A 21,619-nucleotide genomic window follows, 5' to 3' on the forward strand; every position below is an offset into this window, starting at 1 on the left:
ACACCATATTCTCTCCATTTCTGTCTCCTAGTTCTTGTTTCCTGGCCTCATTCTGCAAGACAGTCACTATAAAATGAAAGATCCCATTATACCCTGTTTCATTTAAGCAGAGCAGCCTGAATTACATTGTTTTTTAAAATGACAGTAGGTACTGTGTTTAACATATTATCTAAAGTTACTATTCAAAATAATTCTATTGAATGGGTCTTAGTCTCACTAAACAAATGAGGAAAACAGGTTCAGAGAGATTAGAAACTTGCCTAAAATCAAACAGTGAGCAGAATAGATGGTCAAGTTAATAATGAAGATCTGTTCTCCAAAGTCGAGTCTCTTTTCCTGCAAAATCTTTTTGAAATTTTTTTTTATTAGTTCATTATAGCTATATAGAATAGTGAGGTTCATTTTGACATAATCACACCTGCGTAGAATATAATTTGCTCCATTTCAGTCCCCAGTACTTACTTCCTCCCTCCCCTTCTCCCCTCTGCATGATCCCTCTACTCCCCTGGCCTTCACCCATCTATTTACTGGTTTTACAAATTGGTACTTTACAGGTATACACAAAGGTGGAATTCACTGTGGTACATGCACACAGCATAATTTGGTCAACCTCATTCCCATGTTCCTTCCCTTTCCCCCACCACCCTTAACCTCCCCTCCTCCACTCATCTCCCTTCCATTTTCATGGGGTCTCCACCAACCCTTTTCCTCCTTATTTTGCTCCAGCTTCTGCATATGAGAGAAAACATTTGACCCTCGACTTTCTGAGTCAGGCTTATTTTATTTAGGATGATGTTCTCCAGTTTCATCCATTTTTCAGCAAAGGCCATAATTTCATTCTTCTTTATAACTGAGTAAAACTCCACTGGGTACATAAACCACATTTTCTTTATCCATTCATCTGTTGATGGGTACCTAGGCTGGTCCCATAACTCAGCTATTGTGAGCTGTGTTGCTAGAAACACTGATGTGCCTTTATCACTGTGGTGTGCTGACTTTAGTTCTTTTGGATAAATACGAAGGAGAGGGATGCCTGGGGCAGACAGTGGTTCTATTCTAGTCTTTTTGAGGAATCTTCATACTACTTTCCAGAGTCGCTGTACTAATTTTCAGTCCCACCAACAAAGTGATTGTACCCTTTTCCCCACATCCTCACCAGCATTTATTATTTGTATTCCTGATGACTGCCATTTGACTGGAGTGAGATGAAATCTCAATATAGTTTTGATTTGCACTGTCTTGATTGCTAGGAGTGTTGGACACTTGGATTGGCCATATACATATTTCTTCTTTCAAGAAATGACTGTTTAGTTCTTTTGCCCATTTATTGATTGGGTTGTTTTTTAGTGTTAAGTTTTTTGAATTCTTTATATACTGTGAATATTAATCCCTGTCAGGGGAATAGCTGGCAAAGAATTTCTCCCACTCTGTAGGTTTATACTTGTTTCTTTTGCTATGCAGCTTTTAAATTTGATGTTTATCTCTCTTACTGATTCTTGGTTTTATTTCTTGAGCTATTTGGGTGTCTTGTTAAGGAGGTTGGTGCCTGCAGCAACATGTAGGAGTGTGAATCCCGTTTATTTATTTATTTTGGGGCAGCAGTTGGAAAGTTTCTGATCTAATTTTTAAGTCCTGATCTACTTTGAGTTGACTTTTGTGCAGGGTGAAAGATAGGGATCTAGTTTCAGTCTTTTACATATAGATATCCAGTTTTCCCCAGCATCATTTTGTTAGAAAAGGCATCTTTTCTCCAACATGTCTTTTTTAGAAACTTTGAGAAGTATCAGATGACTTTAAGTATATGGGTTTGACTCTGTGTCTTCTATTTCATTCCATTGGTCATTAAGTCTGTTATTTTCTTATACCAGGGACTGAACCAAGGGGTGCTCAACCCCTAAGCCACATTCCCAGCAATACTGAGTCAGGGTCTTGCCAAGTTGCTTAAGGCCTTGCCAAGCTGTTGAGGATGGCTTTGAACTTTTGATCCTCCAGCCTCAGCCTCCTGAGTTGCTGGGATTACAGGCGTGTGACACCACACCCAACTTCAAGACTGCTTTGATGCCAATACCATGCTGGTTTTGTTCCTATAGCTCTGTAGTATAACTTAAAATCAGGTGTTGTGATTCCTCTAACATTTTTTTTAAATTTTTCTCAGAATTGCTTTGTATATTCTGGGTCCTTTTCTCTCCCAAATGAATTCTAGGACTGTTTTTTTCCCTAGGTCTGAAGAATACTGTTGGTATTTTGATGGGGATTGCACTGAATCTGTATAATGTTTTTGGTAGTGCAGGCATTTTAACAATATTAATTCTGTCTATCCAAGAACATGGGAGGTCTTTCCATTTTCTTTCTTTTTAAAAAATATTTATTCTTTTTAGTTGTAGTTGGACACAATAACTTTATATATTTTTATGTGGTGCTGAGGATCGAACCCAGGGCCTCGCACGTGCTAGGCAAGCGCTCTACTACTGAACCACCACCACCGCCTCAGTCTTTCCATTTTCCAAGGTTGATTTCAATATTTCATTCAGTGTTCCAGAGTTTTCATTTTAGAGGTATTTTACTGCCTTGATTAGAGTTATTCCTCATTTCTTCTTCTTTTTTTTTATAAAGGTTATTATGAGTGGAATAGTTTTTCTGATTTCTCTCAGCAGGTTCATTATTGGAGTATAAGAAAGCTATTGGTTTTTGCATGTTGATCTCATATCCTGGTACTTCACTGAATTTGTTTATCAGCTCTGGAAGTCTTCTGGTGAAGTTGTTTGGGTCTTCTAGATAAAAGATCATGTCATCGGCAAACAGATAATTTGAGCTCTTCTTTTCCTATTTGCACTCCTTTAATTTCCTTCTTTGCCTAATTGCTCTGGCTAGAGTTCCAAGAACTGTAGTGAATATGAGTGGTTAGAGGGGATATCTTTGTCCTGTTCCTGATTTTAGAGGTAATGCCTTATTTTTCTCCATTCAGTATGACGTTTGCCTTTAGTTTGTCAAATATACCCTTTGTAATGCTGAGGTTAAAAAAAAAAGAAAGAAAGAAAGAAAAAAAACTCCTTCTATAACTAGTTTCTTCAGGATTTTAAAAAAGGAGCTGGATTTTTATCAAAGGCTTTTTCTGCATCTACTGAGATGATCATTTCATTCTTGTCCTTAATTCTGTGGTAAATTACATTTACTGTCATGGTATTATCTTTTTTTTAAAGTGATTATCAGATTACATCACTCTCCTGCTTCACACTCATCACTGATTCCCAGAGAACTGGATTCAAATGCAAATTTCCAGTTTAGGTCTGGCACTGCCAACCTGTCCCAGTCCCCTCTACCCATTTCCACTATGACATAACCCTTTGTCAGCTTCTTGACCTGGTGATCTCTCTCCTTCTTTGCACATGCTCTGCCAGTCTTTCTGGAACACCTGTTTGTTTCCCATATAGAGCAAAGCTCCTGGAAGGCAGAGTCTAGGCAAGACTTGCCCAACCAAGCTCCTGGCACAGAGGACATGTTATATATACTAAAGAAAAGGCTTGTTGATTGAGTAAATGGCTGAATAGATGAATTCTCCAAACCAGGAGAGCTATGCCAAGACCTGAAGTGTTACAGAATCTTCCCTGGGTGCTCAGCACCAAAATTGGAGGAGAGTTAGGACTCAGGAGGAATTGGAGGGTTGAGTCCTCCTAGGATATGATCAGGGGTGATAGACCAAGGGTACCCTCCATCCAAGAGGGGTCAGGCTTTGTCTCACAATGTGGGGTGGGGGTATCAGAGGTCAGAGGTCTGTCTATGCCAAACCAGAAGCTGCCTGCACCTGGCTGTGGAAGGTGAGGCAGGCCAGTTCTCTTCTCTACTTAAAAAGTCAGAGGTCTTTATTTTCCAGTTATAATACTCCTACCGTCTAAAATGAGCTCTGGAGGAACAACTGAACACAGAAGACAAAAACCCAGGCCCAGTGGGTCAAACAACGCCAGGGGTGCTCACCCTGCACAAGAGCAGGCAGCACTTGTCCTCACCAGTAAACCACCCACAAAAACAGCAGAGTTTAAAAGTAAAGCTGAAGAGTCAGAAGGGCAACTCATAACTCCCAGTAAAATTCTGAATTTTTTGGTATGGTCTACAATGTCCAGTATGAAACCTTGGGCACAGTATAAACATACTTTTCTGAAAAATTCCCATCCATCTCAAGAACACGAGCTTCTTAATTTGACTAGAGAAACGGACTGACCACTGTTGGGGCCCTGGGCTTCAGGCAGCTTTCGCCATTTCCTGACTCTCTAGTGCCAGTGACGAGGGAACTGAAAGTACTGAACTGAATCCCACAGTACTGAAGACAGGATCTAAACGATATAGACTCCAAGTGAGGCCCTCAACTATTCTATTTTAGTCAGTAAAAACTGGAAATATTTAAAATACATCAGAAAACTTAAAATACAAATAAAAGATGGGTATGAAGAAGTGCCTCTGGATTCTACAGGTCCCTTTTTGGGGACTTCAGGTGATAATGAAGGAAGAGGAACCCGGCTCCCTTCCTGGCCTCAAGCATGGCAGCTTTGCTTCAGGGGGCTGCATGTTTCTTCCTGAGCAAAAAGTCTTTGGCTGTAGTAGTTTACAGTAAAGGAAGACATTTTCAAAATAGATAAACAGGTGGTAAACCCCTGTAGTATGGATCACATGACTTCAAAATACACGATAAAAATGTATAAAAAGGTTACAAAGATATATGTAATATATATTTATATAAATATAATCAACCCCTAACATTGAACAGTATTTTTCAAGTTTCTAGTAAGCAAATGGTGCTATTTTTTGATTCTCTTACCAAGTAGATATATGACACAAACACAAGCAGTTGATGCAGTTGATACAATTGATGGGAGGCCCACTTCTCATTCAACTCCTTCTTTGACCATTTAACACAAGATACACATCAGATTGCACACATAGAAAAAATAATAAGGTAGTGAATCTGAAGGAAAGAAGTCGCAGCTCTTCTATAACATGAGAATTTGTCTCTGTCCAGGATGGCATGTTTCCTAGTGTTTCTCAAAGCATGGTCCCGGGACCAGTGTTCAAGGACCACCTGGAAACTCACTAGTAATGAATGCAATGCCAAGCCTAATTAAGTGCCACTCTGAAGGTGGCACTCAATGACCTAAGTTTCAACAAACTCTCCAAGTGAAATGAATCAAGGCCAAGTCTGAGAAGCACTAGCCTTAGACTAAGGGTTGTCCAAAGTAGAAGAAAGTTCAAAATTCCTGTACAGAAGGAAGGACTGACAGCCAGAGAAAGGAAATCACTTGCCCAAAGTCTGAGACATAATTATCAAGAAGTGCAGAGGTGAGTGAATGCTCGGGAGGACCTGGGAAAGCCCCAAGTAAGAATGAAATCACACCATGTGCTACAGCACTGGGGACTGACAAGGTGAACTTATTAGAAAGTACAGCCTTACTGAGTGCTACAGAGAAAACTGGGTAGGTGTAGGAGTACAGGGGAATGTAAGAATTCCTTAACTTAAAAATCATGCAATCATATTTTGTCTAATACAATTTAGGTAAATGGTGTGTTAGATTTAACATCATCTCCTACATGGAGTGAAAACAAAAGCACTATTTTCCTTTGCACTATGTGCAGCATTTGATTTCTTTGAGGATAATTATATAGAAAGGGGGAGAAGCTAAGATCTGCAAGACCAAGATAAATGAGAAAGCAAAAGGAAAGAGCTTATGTACCAAGGCCCTGGTTTGAAAAAGTGGTACCAACCCTAAGGATTTCTGCAGTGTGCTTGAAATTAAAATCACTTCATGATCAAGTTTCAAACCTTTAATTTCATTTCCATGCATGTCATCTATAATTTGCTGTTTAAAGTAAAACAAATCCATACTGTAAGTGATATCAAGGCATATTCTCCTTGTCTTCAATGAATGTCTCTATCATACATTGTTATATAAGTTTTGCAACAACTGATTTTTATGCAGAAAGCATGTTAACACAACTGAAGAATCCTTAATAAAATAAATATACAGGCCCACAAGGGGTTACCATGTCCTAGGAGGACACAGTGATGTGCCCAGCGGGCATCACTTAGCTGCTAAGACAGCAGCCTGAACTGCCCTGCTCTATCTGCTTGGTCTTCATGTTTTGAGACTGATTTCATTTGATTTTCACTGAAATCTTCAGAATTCAAAGAAGCCATCTAAATGGTGACTGTGATGGTCATCATCAGTTGGCTGATGTATCTCAAGGCCACTTTGCAGAAAAGGAAGAATCTTCTTAGATTTACGCCTGCAATACCAATTGCTGCCAGGAAAGCAAATAAAAGTTTCCCCTACTTGTGGGCACTCAAAGTAGGAAGTTTCAAAAGTCTAGGGCTATACCCATGCCCACCTTTCCCTGCAAAAGCAGACTATTAAAATATTTTCCACAAGCAATCTCTTACTCAGAAGTGACATTCATTCTTAGCAGAGCCTGGGATGGAGAGGGCACTTGGTTAATGCCAGTTGAGTCAAAGGTACCCTTTAAAGTCCTCTTTTAAAATGATGACCTTAATTTCCACTCATTCTCCATAAAGTGTATCAACCATTGCTTAGTGCTAGTTAGTATTTCTATTTAAGGAAAACAGCCTGTTAGCTTAAGAAAATAAAGTTTCCTAAATATGGCTAAGATTAGGTCCGTCTTCTTTGAAGACATGGATACTCGGCTCTCTGGATGAAGGGGCAAGTGAGTGAACAAACCAACCTGTCTGCTACCCAGCTTGCGAAGCAGTGGAGTAGAGATCTGAACTCAGCCGTATCTGGCTTCAAAGTGGCCCTCCTTCTGCCAACTCTCTGAACTTTCAATCTTTTCAACTACTTAACACAGTTGGAGTCGTAAGTCAGTAAAAAGGTCCAGTCATTTTTAATAATTGATGTAGTGAGATACAAGTTCAAAGCTGAATTAGGCAGCCACTTCCTCATGTTTTAATCTATAGGTACCAAAGAAAACAAAAGTCTCAATCTAAATAAAAAGAAGTGGTAAAGTGTAAAAACCCACCAGCTGAAAAAATCATCAGAAATTACATACTGAAATATAAACAAATAAATTTTAGAAGAAGAGTAAAATTAAATACAATTAAAAAACAAGGAACAAATGAAATGGATTAGTTGATCCAGGGGAATATCTAAATCAGCATTTCTCAGTGTAGATCAATGGGATGTTAATGTTTCTTACACAATGGGAAAGATTTTGCTCAAATTAGGAAGCACTGTATTGGACAAGTTTATTATATAATATGCACTGTAAATCTCCATAGAAAACATGTACAGCTGCTCAATGTAAAACTCTTATCAAAGGACAAGGCAGGGGATTAGTATCACTGTTTCAGTCTCACACTCTGATACTCTTCTTCCAGGCAAGGAGGAGTCAGGGGCACTGGACGTAGCCTCTGTGCACACCTGTGCAGGCTGTATACAGCTCAAAGCACCCATCTGGTGTGTTCGAGTGGAGTATGAAACTCGGCCACGCTACCCTTGCTTATCTGTTTCCAATGCTGACAGCAGCCCAGAAGAAGGTGCCACAGCTGGGCTGGAGTACCTCGCAACAGTCAGTTCTGGAGCAAGTGGCCCTGTCTGAGGGCAATGGTCAGTGGAAGTGAGGAGAAACTCAGAGGCAACATTTTGCAGAGGAAATCAAAACCAGTTCAGGACAAGACCTTTAATCTGAAGCAGTGAGGAAGAGTGACAGAATCTAGATAAGACTTCCTAGAGATGGAAAATAGGAAATTAGGGAAGAGTAAATGTGGGGCAGTTTGACAGAATTCTGAGTCAAAGAGTATCGACATTTGCTTTTCACAATGCACCTCCTGACTGATGCCTGGAAAGAGAACTCTGGAGGCTCCTGGACTGAAATCATGCAGACAGAAAGCTAATCATCACAAACAGTGCTGGCCTTGTCCTCCCACCAACTGTGCCATTGCTTTAATTGTTGTTCTTTAAATCAATGTGAGAGTATGTGTGAGTGAGAGAGTGTGTGTGTGCAAGTCTCACTGGGGATTATGCTAGGCAAGCACTTTTCCCCTGGGCATTTCCAGCCCTCTGAGTCAGGGTCTTACTACATTGCCCAGGCTGGCCTTGATCTTATGATCAACCTGCCTCAGACTCCTGAGTAGCTGGGTATACAGGTGTGCCCCAGGACATCCAGCCAAAGCAACACAACTTTAAATAGTAAACCTATTCCAGAAGAGGATGTCCATATCTTTTGAGGGGCAGTCCAGTGCTCTCTGGAGTAGACACCCACGTTTGAATGCTGGCTCTTCTACCTATTTAACATCCCATGACTTGGTTCTTTCAGCTGTCAAACAAGGATAACTACGGTTACTACCTGGAAGTGTTGGTTTGAGAGACAGGCAGCAGACAGTAATGATCACTAAAGACTCCATGATTTCCTTTCCACTTCCTGGTCCCTAAATAGGAAGGTGGAACCACACCTAAAACATCTGGGAAAACTTGTGATTTTTTTATGTCTGCCTACTCTCTTCTCCTGCCATTGCAAATCCTGTTGAGGAGGAGCTTCCATGTGCCTTTCTGAGCATTACCATGAGAAACAGACCCCTCAGTAAACCTGGGACAGGAGAACTGGGGGTTAATTGACTACTGCAGCACATCCTAACCAAAACAGCATGTAAAGTGCTTGAAATGGTGCTTGGCATACAGATAACACTCTATAAATACATGCTATTGTTATCATTATTTGTGTAAGTAAAAGTTACACATAAAAAACTGCTAATCTGGGCTGGGGTTGTAGCTCAGTGGTAGAGTGCTCACCTAGCATGTGGAAGGTACTGGGTTTGATCCTCAGCACCTCATAAAAATAAAATAAAGGTATTGTGTCCATCATCTACAACTAAAAAAAATATTAACAACAATAACAACAACTGCTAACCTTACCTGCCTGCAGGCTTTGAGGGTAAGACAGCCTCTTTTACTTTTATTTAGTGGAGACATGGTCTTGCCATGCTGCCCCCACCTTTTCTTCCAAATAGCTTGGACTAGAGCCTATCTTTCTGTAAAGAAAATATGGATTAGCAAATGTTAGGGGCACCATAAATCATCCAGGACCATTCCTGTTGAAATTCAGCCCTCTCTTGAGGTTAATGAAACTCTCCATCAGAAAGTGACTGATTTCTCCCTCCCTTCTTCCTTTCCTCCTTTTCTTGCCTTCCCCTTTCAGACCTCAGAGTCTAAAACAGGCATCTCCTAATACTAAAATGCTGTTTTGTGAGTCTGTCTCAGGTTGAATAACACTTGGCAATCACATACACATTCCACAAACACAAACTTTAGGTGAAAAGTCTTATTCACTGCATGCAAAATCCACAGCCTGAGAATTTAATCCTGTTTAAAATGCATGATCTGAATGTCTATCTGAAACACTTCTAATGTAAATCTTAACAGAAAACCAAGGTTACAAAAAAAAAAAAAATCAATGGATTAAATTCAGCCTGAAGTAATCTAAAATTTCTGTGTACTGAATGAATTTAACACCAGGTATAGCAGTATTGATGAAAGCGAAATCCACATTATTAATTATGGTCTACTTATTCAAGAAATGCTATATAGACTGCTAAAATATTTTTCAGTTTTGTTTATATGACTACCAAGAGCTATTGAGCAACAAAAGAAAAGCTTGCAAAATACACGCATAATGTATATTTTTCATTTTTTTAAATTTACTTGGTGGCAAAACCTGTCCTGACCTCAGTCCATTTGGCTGGAAGCTCTGACTTGAGGTGGGACTCTTCATAGTTTTGTATTTATCCTACTTCATGTAAATATTCACATTCTTAATGCTAAGATAAAACTGTGTTTAATTATAAGCCAGAGAAGTCACTGGAAAGGTATTAATACACGGTCAGTAACACCTGTTGCAACTATTTTTAGAAAAATATACAAATCTCTGAACTTTAAAATACAACTAACCTCAAGGATTTTGCCGAGTTCAACCTGGATGAGATGGTTAACTGTGTCTATGTCTGTCATTGGAAGAGTTCCTGGAGAGGGCACCTCAACTCAAGAAAATTGGGGTTCGTAACATACAATGTAATGGGAAGGAATTTCAGCATGCACCAACCAGACAGATTGACTTAGGAAGCAGACATTCAAGGGAGGACACAGGCCATCTGAAGGTACATCTTCCCTGTGCTTGCACTTGCCCACTCCCTGCATCAGGCTGTTTTCTGTGGCAAGGAAGAGGGCTGGATTGCTCAGAGTTGCGTGTTTTCCATTTCAAAGATTCAAGGGCTTCCTACATTCCAACCTTTCATGGACACCTCCCTTTTCAGATTCAGTATATCTTTTTCTGCACCCCTCAATTCCTCTCTCTTGTCTACATAAAGTATAGACAGACACATTAAAATATCTAAATTATCAGTATCTCTTTGTATAAATTTATCAAATGTTTTCAGAGGAATACTATACTTTTAAATATTAACAGAATTTAGCATTATATAATAATTCTTATTTTTCACATTTCTGAAATGGAGTAAACACGTAAGACTTTCATAATGAGGTGGGGGACCCTTCCCTCTTAATCGCCCGCCCATCCACATGAATAGGTCTCACTTCACAAAACATCCCACAATACTATACTAAAGCCTGTTAGGACATGAAGAGATGTCTGATGGATCAAAAATCCAAACCTTCCAATTATGAATGATTATTTTGTAAAAAGGTGAGGTTTTACAAAATTGGATGGCTCCGGGCACAGGGGCTACCCATTTACCATTGAGCACTCCCATCACCTTTATACTTCTCAATATTTTAAGAAGAACTTGAGAAATAATCCGATAGAATTCTAGATCTAATATGCACATTTCCAGCTACTCTCATTTGAGCATGAAGAAAAGAAGAATCTTTAAAAAAAAAAAAAGGTCTTGAGGCTAAGGTTGTAGCTCACTGCTAGAGCACTTGCTTAGCATGTGTGAGGTACTGGGTTTGATCCTTAGCACCACATCAAAATAAATAAAATAAAGGCATTATATCCATCTACAAGTAAAAAAAAATAAAAATAAAACCTTTAACCCAAACCACAATACTTTGCAGTCAGACACTGCAATAGGAAATGCTCCACAGCTAGAGAAATCTTTGCTTCAACAGCTCTGAAGCAATAACTGCCTTCCAACTGTTAAATGACACTTTGGCTCTTGGGCAAGATACAGAACTGTCCAGAGGCTTAGAACAGAGAAGGGACCAGGAATATGGAACATCTTGGCTGAACTAGTATCCTTCTGGGCACCTCCTATTTTTAAAAAGCTTTTTCTAAAACCACTGCCACACTGAGATTCTCCTTGGGCATGACATTTAAATGTTTTTTTCTTTTCCTGTTGAGAATCTGTTTCAATCCAGTTACTCCTTCCTTGTCCTATTTTATGGTGTGGGAAAATTAACTGGATGCAACTCTCTGTTGTTGACTCCTTAACTTCTTTGCCAAGTACACAAGCAGTGACAGCCTGAGCTGGGAGTAGAATCGGCCCAGTTGGCACTATTTAGCAAGCAATGGTTTTACTGCTTTCCTCTCAATGGCCTAAACAACAAAAAACTGAACATACTTTTGGTACTTTATATTTAATCAAATGAACAACAAAAGCACTAAGAAACAGCCAACTAGCATCATCTTTTTTTTTCCAAAAAAGAAAGCTGCTATGTAAAGAAAGGTCTTCTTGCTAATACACTAACTGCTAAAGGGGCCCCAGAGTAGAGAAAAGGGGATATATGAGGGTGTGGATGCGTGGGACAGTGTACACTCCAGGCACAGCAGATAGCTTGCTCTGTCTGGAGCTGGCTCTGATGGGAAGCACCTTTAACCAGGGGAAGGACAAGTTCAAGGGGTCTGGCAGGTCAACTAAAACAATGGTTCTCAAACCTTTTTTTAAAAAACATCACTATCCACTTAGCATATACAGCAAACCAAAAGCTAGGAGAGGTAATTCACATACCTTATTTTTAAAAATGCCACTAGAAGAAAAACTTGAAGAGTGAGAGGCCCTGACCTGTGTTATCCCTGCTGTATCCCTCCTGTGGGAACACAGTGCATGTGGAGAATTTCAATAAACACTTGAATGAATTGGTAGTGAATATGGCAAGGAGGTATGGTTAATCCGACTTTACAAAACACACACACACACAAAAAAAAAGACCCAGAAAACCCAAGTAACCCAGCAAGGCCACAAAGTAAGAAGATGCTCAGTAATTACTTTTACCTGGGTCTCTAGGAATTTAAAGTCCATGTACGTAAAATCACAACACAGATGTATTAAAAGAACAACAGAGTGTACCCACATTTCTCTGGCTTCTCACCACTGGGAGGCAGCACTTCCTTGACATAATCACACATGAGAAATATTCACTTGTGGAAATGAACGCTCTATCTTTTCAGAACAGTGACTACATACAGGACTTTAACCAAGGGAAGAAATTCATCAGGAGGAGAAACACTGGTTTACAAAATTTGAAGCACAAAGGAAGTGGCTGAAGGTTGCAGATAGTTGTCTAAAGGAATATCAAAGAAGTGAGTCTCTTATTTTTTCTCTGAATATTTGTTTTATATGAAAATCTTTACATAACTATGTATTAAACCCTTTCCCCTAAATCCCCACAAACTAAAATTCGATAGCTAATACTTTTTATTTTGAAGTCAGAGACTCACAAAACGTTGGAAAAAATTGCACAGAGTACCCATCAACCTGCTTTCCCCACAGCAGAATCTTATACAGAAAGTTATGAGAACCAAGAAATTGATACTGGTGCAATACCCTGGACAATCCCTACTGACTTTACTTGATTCCACCAGTCTTTCCAAGTGCTCTTTCTTTTAAAATATTTCTTTGTACACAGTTCAAAGGAGGATATGGTTATTAGCACCTACAAAGCCAAGTGCTTAGCACAGGCACAGTAGAAAACAAGCCTTGGGGTATCTCAGTATCAGCAAAGTCTTAACACCTACCACAGGCTCAAAGGTGTAGAAATGCAAATTGCATCCAAGACTTTCATTTGAGTAAAGAGGCAGATGATTGTATACCACCTTCTGAGAAGTATCTGTTCAATTCCTTGGCCCATTTTTTGATTGGCTTATTTGGTTTTTTTGGTGTTTAGCTTTCTGAGTTCTTTATATATCCTAAGATTAATGTTCTATTTGATGTGCAAGTGGTAAAAATTTGCTCCCAAGCTGTAGGCTCTCTCTATTGACTTCACTGATTGTGTCTTTTGCTGAGAAGCTTTTTAGTTTGAAACCATCCCATTTATTAATTCTTAATTCTTGTGCTATAGGAGTCTCATTAAGATAGTAGGAGCCTAATCCGATATGATGGAAATTTGGGCCTACTTTTTCTTCTATTAGGTGCAGGGTCTCTGGTTTAATTCCTAGGTCCTTGATCCACTTTGAGTTGAGTTTTGTGTATGGTGAGAGATAGGGGTTTAATTTCATTTTGTTTAATATGGATTTCCAGTTTTCCCAGCACCATTTGTTGAAAAGTTTATCTTTTCTCTAATTATGTTTTCAGTACCTTTGTCTAATATAAGGTATCTGTAATTATGTGGGTTAGTTTCTGTGTCCTCTATTTGGTATAGTCTATTTTTGTGTGAATACCATGCTGTTTTTGTTCCTATTGCTCTGTAGTATAGTTTAAATTCTGGAATAGTGAGTGATGCCACCTGCTTCACTCTTCTTGCTAAGGACTGCTTTAGCTATTCTGGGAGTCTGAGTGAAGTAAACCAATCCCCCAAAAACAAATGCCAAATGTTTTCTGTGATTTAAGGAGGCTGATTCATAGTGGAGTTGGGAGGGGGAACATGGGAGGATTAGATAAACTCTAGATTGGGCAAAGGGGTGGGAGGGGAAGGGAGGGGACATAGGGGTAGAAAAGACAGTCAAATGAGATGGACATCATTACCCTAAGTATATGTATGAAGACATGAATTGGTGTGACTCTACTTTGTATAAAACCAGAGACATGAAAACTTGTGCTCCATATGTGTAATATGAATTGTAATGTATTCTACTGTCGTATGTAACAAATTAGAATAAAAAAATTTTAAAAAAGCCAGATGATACTGCCTAGGGAATCACTGTCCTATGCTCATCCAGCAAGGCACCCAAAGGCTGCTACAATCCATCAGGGTCCCCATGGGCCTAAGTACAGCTTGTGCTGGTGGTAGACCTTGGCATCATCCACATGATGCAAGTTATTATGGTCTGGGTATGAGTGTCCCCCAAAAGCCCTTGTGTGAGATAATGCTAGAAGGTGTAGAGATGAAATGATTGGGTTTTAAGAGGTTTACTCTAATCAGTACATCAATCACCAGATAGGAATTAACTTGGTGGTACCTCTGGGCAAGTAGGGTGTGGCGGGAGGAGGTGGGCCACTGAGGGGAATGCCTTTGGGGTAATATATTGGATAAGCTGAACTTAGTTTCTGCTTTCTGATCATCATATGACCTGCTTTCCTCCACCACACCCTTCCACCATGATGTTCTGCCTCACCTTGAACCTCAAGGAATGGAGCCAGAGGTCTATGGACAGAAACCTCTGAAACTGTGAACCCTCAAATAAACTCTCCCTCTTCTATACCATTCTTTCTGGGTCTTTCAGTGATAGCAGAGAAAAAGCTGTTTAAAACACAGGTATATAGACTACCAGAGTTCTGGGGTCAGGGCAGCTTCCACCAAAATTTCAGAAAAACCCAGGAATCCGGGCAGGATCAGAGTGGATGTGAGTAGCCCCCAACAGGACAAAGGGTAGTGAAGCTGTGGGAGTCAAGCTAAACCTACAAGGGAGACCCAAGGAAGTAGAGGTGCCAGCAACATGCCACACTTGTCAGGCGAAGCTACAGGCGCCATGCAAAGCCAGCCCAGGAGAGTGCCCATGTGCACTGCTGCCAACGAGACCATAGGGGCAGGGCTGCCCAACCCTTTAGGAGCCCACATTACAAAGTGTGCCCTGGACACCAGACATGGAGCTTTAGTATTTCATGTCTGCCCTGCTGGGTATCCATCTGACTTGGGCTGAACCCTCCTATTTCCTATTCTTCCTTCTGGAATAGAAATGTTTACCCTATGCCTGCATGTTTTATCCACCACTGTATCTTAAAAATACATCAATTTTTTTTATTTTTACAGGGGTTCACAGCTGCGTTTGAGTCCTGGAGGAAACTTTGGACTAGGAGTGTTTTGAACATCAGTGGAACAGTTAATATTTTGAGACTCCTGGGGATGGGTTCACTGTCTTTTTGCGCTGTGAGGTGGACATGAGTGTCTGAAGGCCAGGAGTGGAGTGTTAAAACCTGGATCTTAAATGTCTTTCAGAGGTCCATGTGTTAAGGCTTAGTCCCCATGTCACTGGGTGGGGGAGGGGGAAAGCAAGAAGGTCCCAGAGAAGAAGATCTGAACTAAGGATGACAGGGTCCTTGACATACATGATGGAAAAGAATTTCAGCATGTGTCAGATACTGAGGCACAGAGATGTACTTAGGAAAGCAGACAATGCAGGCTATCTAGACATGGGAAGGAACACCTTGGTCTGAGGGTTTTAATAAATATCGATGGACAGTAGGGGCTGCACTGGAGGTGGGGGTGGTCACAGTTTGCACAGTGTTCTTGGTATCTGCACACTGCCCTCACACCTTGGTACTTCCTGCTGCCAAGGACAGGAGAGCAAGCATGCAAGCTGGACTGCTCCTGAGCTGCATTCCAACAGTTCATAGGTGATTCTATTGAGATTTAGGATGTTTTTCTCTGTGTCCCCAATTTCTTTCTCCCATGGGGTAGTGTTATCCAGAGGTGAGAAAACCTTTGTGAGGAGGGCCTGGGGTCACTGTGGACACACCCTTGAAGGGGATTCGGGGACCCAGGATCCAAAGTGCTTCTTATCCCCACACTTTTGGCTTCCTGGCCTTGAGGTGAACAATTTTGCTCTGCCACTCACTCTTGTCACAGGCCAGAGCAACAGGCCAACCAACCGACTGCAGACAAAGAGCTCCAATACCGTGAGCCAAAATAAATCCTTTTAAAGTTAATTATCTGTAGTGCTTTGTCACAGAGGCAAAAAGTTGGCAAAATAAACACCATTTTTTTTTCCTTGAAAGAAAAACTGGCAAACTGTGGTTATTCAGATCTGGGTATCATATGTTAAACTTATCTCTAAAATCAGTGAGGGGAGGCTGTCACTTCAAGGTCAACAACTGACAGAATCTATTGGTAATGATAAAACGAGAGCTTTCAGAGAAAGCCAAAATTTTGAAACACTTGTATCTGTTACCACAGGCTTGACAGCATCTGAATAGTTAAAGCTCCATTATATAGTTTGGTTTACATGGGTAACTTCTTCTATTTTTGTTTTCTTTTTTAATTTCCATGGCTAATATAAGATATCACTTGTCAAATTCTGGTGTTGTATCAAAAACAATAATTACCATAATTACCTTGAATACTTTCTTTGCCCATACAGACCTTCATCTCAACACCACCCAACACGGAGGTACATGCGAGAAGTCAGCCACTTTCTAGCAAGTCAGGTTGAAAGCATGTGCAAAAATGTAAACCACCACCATGCTTCTTGTTTTCTGGGAGATGGGGTTCTCATAAAAAACAGGCTTCTAAGGGAACATAAGTTCATTATCTTAAGAAATTAATACATAAAATTTTCTTGGTTTTCATTTCTAAGACAGTAAATGTGGACAGAAATAATATACACAAAAAGTCTTTCATATCCTAAATCATTTTTGAGATCGGGGCCCCAAGACCCAAAAGTTTGAGAACTACCATCTAATACTTTCACTATTTCCAATGTGCTAAAACTGATAAAGGAAAAAGACAGAAATAGACCCCTCCCCTCCAAACAGTTTTCAAGCTAACCCAACACAAACTATTTTAGTACAGCTCTCAGTGGCCACAGCGTCAGGTAGCTCATCAGCCATGAGCAATGAGGGAAGGAAAATATAGGGTGGTAGTTTAAAGGGAGGACCAATGTCCTATCCATCGGAGTCCACAGGTCATAGGACTGGAAATCACAGGAGCCTTATCCAAACAGACACACATCTGGAAAATGGGAACTGGTATGCAAAACCTCTCCTAGTCACAGTTATTCCTAACCCACCAGGGGACTACTGTGAGCAGGTCTTGACCTGCTCACACCCACGCCTTGTGAGCAGGTGATCATGACCCTCACAAACAAAATTTGCTGGGGGGCTAAATAAAGGGGGGGGGGAAACTGTACAAGGGGGTATAAGAGAACAGAATAAGAAGAAAGAGGTCCAAAATACTTAGCACCCCCCAAATGTGTGAGGGCCATACCCCCCTAGATGTCTGCTTGTCATCCTGTGTGATTAGCCTTAAATCCTTCCTATGGGATCTCAAGAGCTAGTGAGTGTGGAGTCCTGTGGGATTCCCACAGCCGTGGTTGCTTTGGTTCTGCTGAAACAGCACTACCTGTATCAGAGAACTTATGCTCACAGCCCTATCTGTCACTTTCTAGGTATAGTGTTTTTTGGGAAATTAGTGTACTTATCTATAAAACAATAATGCCTGCTTTGACACTGGAGTTACCACAACGATCAAAGGGAAGATGTGAATAATAATGAAAGCTTCCATTTTTTAAGCACGTCCCATGGGTCAGGTGTTACATTCAGTGATTTACTTCCCTGACCACATTGGGAAGAAACAGCACTGCTAATCCTTTCACAGGTAGGAAGTTGCCTTAGAGAAACTAAGAGATTTGCCTAAGGCTACTGGGGCTGATTGTAGGATTTCACGTGTGATTAAGACCAAACTCTGATTCCTCTCTCCACCTGCAATTCACAGACTCTTGGATCCTACATTACAAGGTAGAGTAACTTTTTAAAAGAAGCATTTTAAATAACTTGGGGGAAAGTGGGAGTAGGAAAAGCAAGTTACTTTAAAACCAACTTCATGTGTTAACTCCGGGATGAGTTCACAGGACTCAGTGAAAATTGCAATCCTCTGCCCATCCTCAGACATCAGTTAAAACTTAGAAGCTGGTTAACCAAAAGCAGTCTCAGCCGTATGTAACATAATATCAACATCTTTGTAGGTCTTTTGAGTTTTCAACAACATTCCACTTGATTGTCATGCCTTTTGCAATCATTCAAAGTTCAGAAAAAGGAAAAACAGAACAAAACATCTGCATGGCAGGTAAGAAAGCCACCGTTGCTTAGTGTGCTCGTCTTTCTCAGAACCACTCTTGCAAGAACGCCTGGACAAAATGCACTCGAAATTCCAACTGCTCAGAATTAACACAGGCGTTGAAAGCCTTTCCCCACCTAGGGTTAGTCAAAAGCAAAAAGCTATTACAAGACCTAACCCAAAAGTTGTCCTTTCCTTTTCTTCCATAAAAACAAGTAATGTTTTAGTATGAACTATTAAAATACCCTTTATAAGCAATATCTTAATTAGAAAATGAGGCTTTTCAGTATTTAGCACTTAGACTTGGAACAGAGACACTGGTATCTTTTAAGATATAATTTTGAAGGTCTAAATAATATCCAAGTATTTTCTTTTACCTTTCTCTGTTTTGACTCATTAATTTTTGCTTCCTGCTTCCAGTCTTCACTAGTCTAAGGAAATAGGATGTTCAAGACTCCTCTGAGGAACACTGTCGGATGGGAGTGTTCCTCAGTGTGGACTGTAGGTACTGCAAGCAGACCAGGAAACCCCTCTCTGGTTCCCCTGAGCCCTGAGCTTCAAGGTGTGCCCCATCAATCTGGGCAGATCAGGTTCTCCTGGTCAAGCACAGAAAGGGAAGTGGCAAGCCACTGCTGCTCTCAGGCTGCAGCACCTCTGGGACTGTCTCAACAACCAACCAGAGCACAAACCCATTCTACCTGCCCCATCACCAGGTCTGCCACTGCCACCTTCAAAGGGAAAATGTTTGCTTTTATTTTATATACTATTTATGTTTTGTGGAACTGGAGGTTGAACCTAGGGATGCTCTACCACTGAGCTACATCCCTTGTCCTTTTTATTTTAAGACAGTCTTGCTAAGTTGCTTAAGCTGGCCTAGAGCTTGTGATCTTCCTGCCTCAGGCTCCCAAGTATGCCTTTATTTTCTTTTTGAAACGAAGTAGGTCTTCCAGCCATTTCTTTAAGGTTTTCCTAGACTTTTATTCTACAGGGAGTGGCTGTGGAAACAGGCCTGCAGCTTAGAGTGAATCTGATCTGAGGGCATAGCTAGAGCAGCACTTCTAGCTAGGAAGGCAGGACAACCAGAGAGCATAAGGTGACAGGCAGCATCTATAGCGAGGTTCAGACTGTAGCCTCAGAGACAGAAAGCTGGGTTCGCATCTGCTAACAGCCTGAATGAGCCAAGTACACAATCTCAGTGTGCTCCGGGTCCTCATCTGGCCTGCAGGGATAATAAACACTGGCCTGCTGGAACGTGTTAAATGGAGATCATCCACAAAAAAGCACCCACCACACGGCCAGGTTCATCAAAGGTATTCAATGAAGATCTCTTGTTTTTACATGAAGATAAGCAGAGTTATTAGATACGCAAACACTGCCAATGGACCCTTGCTTAACTGGCTGGTGCATACACATGTATACACATGCACAAAGTTTAGAAGCAATCTACGTGGTAGCTAAGTAGCAGGGACTGGTGCAGGAACCTTGAAGGGAATGACTCTTAACTTAGGTCAAATACATTTGCTCTCCTAGAAACAAAGGGAGCAAGATATCAGGGAAAACAACTACCTTCCTGAGTCCTTCTCTGTCAAAGTGAACTCTGTCAGTCTTGTTTACCACCTTTCTTCCCACCACACCACCTTCTGTGCAACATGACCAGCAAAAAGGCAGGTAACACCCAGAAGCAAGGACAGGAGTGGGCCCTCTTTTGAATTAAAGAAATTCTGCCAGTCTAAGATTTGCAACAATACTGTGGTCTTGTTAAAGGTGTAAAACATTAGTTCCTGTGCTCAAAATTATCCTTCTCAAGTTTTTGAAAAGAATAAACATTTTTATAATTGGCATTTATTTTCCTTCAGTTTAGCTGATTGTCAGTGTAAGGCTAATTCGACAGTACAAACCACCAATTAGAATGGCAGGAAGTCAGACACATACACATGTATTTAAAAAGACTATTGTTATTGGTCCAATATGCAGGCCAACAGGCTGAAGAAGGGCAGTTGTCGTGTTTCAAACAGGTTGTCTTCATGTGTCAGCTCTTTTGTATCAGGTGGCTTTATGACACGATTATCACTGAAGGCCACAGAAGCCTAGGTGGCGTATGAGCCACTGACCCAGCATGAGGACATCTTGAGCTCAGGACCTGGATCCCCAACTGGGCAAAAGTGAATGCTGGGGATTGGGGGTAGGAGGGGGGTGGAACAGCTACTCTTCAGCCGGCTAACAACAGAAATCCTTTTCCTCCGGCATCTGTGACCTCCTTGTACTCAAGACACAAGAGAGACTTGATTAAATTAATTCATGGGGAAGTGTGATGGCTCTCTAAGAATATTTTCACCAAAACAATCCATCAATCCACATGGAGAGCCCACATGATGGGCCACTAGCCTTTCCATGTGTGAATTGTGAGTGGGTCGAGGAGGGTTAGAGCACGGCCCGTGACACTACTGCCTGGCACTCCACCCCATCTGTGTCCACCTCCTCCATCACCATCTTTAGTATCCCTGATTCGCAGGTATTCTTCCTGTCATCAAATTCTGAAACTCTCTCTTATAGGGGAGACGGGGTCAAGGATGTGGGGGAGCTGAGCGAGGTTTGTTATTTGTAAATCAGGAACAAAACACACGACCATCTTCACACAAGTGAGGTACAATACTTGCAATTCATATCAGATAAAGAAATCTTATCACTCTTAACTAGTTAGAAGGCAAAAGTTGCTAAAGATTATCTTCAAAAATCAGTAGAATAGAGAAGAGTTCAAATTAAGTAGTTTCTCTTGGTTTTGACAAAAGGACCCTGCTATCATCTGGGCCTTGGGTTCAAATCCTAGTAATGTCACAATGGAATTAAAAAAAAATGACCTCCATATCTAGGAGAAAACAGCTTTTAAATTTTATTCTTTTTCACCCCCAGGCCCAAGGGTTGGGGAAAAGAATAGGGAACTGTTCTCTATCTATGATCTTATGCTTTGTTAGACTACAATTCTTTTTAATCACACAAGAAATGACTTACCAGATTTTTCAGCAGTGTGTACAGTTCCTTTGTAAGAGTAGAAAACTTGACAAAAGTGGTGCCAAGATCGGGGTTGTCTCGACTTAAAAAATTACTCCCAAACATATCAAGAACTTGTGCATAGTTTTCTTCATTTTGTACATGGTCTAAAAAAGAAAAGGAACCAAGTTATCATTTGATACAGTGAAGAGTTTTTCTGTACACCGATGACTGAAAACTCTAGAAAGAGAAGCAGAGCAACAGCATCAGTTACTTATTGAACAGAAAGTGGGTCGCAGGACACTAAATGTTCTCACTCTCCTAAAGGAAGCTTCCCCTTTTTCTTGCACATTATTTAGCTCATTTATATCCTGATTGATCCACTAGCTCCTGTATAGTCAGTCACATAGGTCTCATATTTTTGAGTGATTAAGAAATCATTTCCTTGGAAAGCTGGGAATGGAACCACCATT

At 40.7% G+C, this 21,619-nt stretch overlaps 1 protein-coding gene across 1 annotated transcript in view; it reads right to left on the bottom strand.

Annotated features, from left to right (window-relative positions):
* Positions 1-21,619, bottom strand: part of LOC143388916 (arf-GAP with SH3 domain, ANK repeat and PH domain-containing protein 1-like) — a 145,356-nt gene that overhangs the window by 96,143 nt on the left and 27,594 nt on the right. The window contains 1 exon segment of the mRNA XM_076842341.1: positions 21,168-21,313. Coding sequence (XP_076698456.1) covers positions 21,168-21,313 — 146 coding nt within the window.

The sequence above is a fragment of the Callospermophilus lateralis genome, unplaced genomic scaffold (genome assembly GCF_048772815.1).
Source record: "Callospermophilus lateralis isolate mCalLat2 unplaced genomic scaffold, mCalLat2.hap1 Scaffold_45, whole genome shotgun sequence".
NCBI lineage: Eukaryota > Metazoa > Chordata > Mammalia > Rodentia > Sciuridae > Callospermophilus > Callospermophilus lateralis.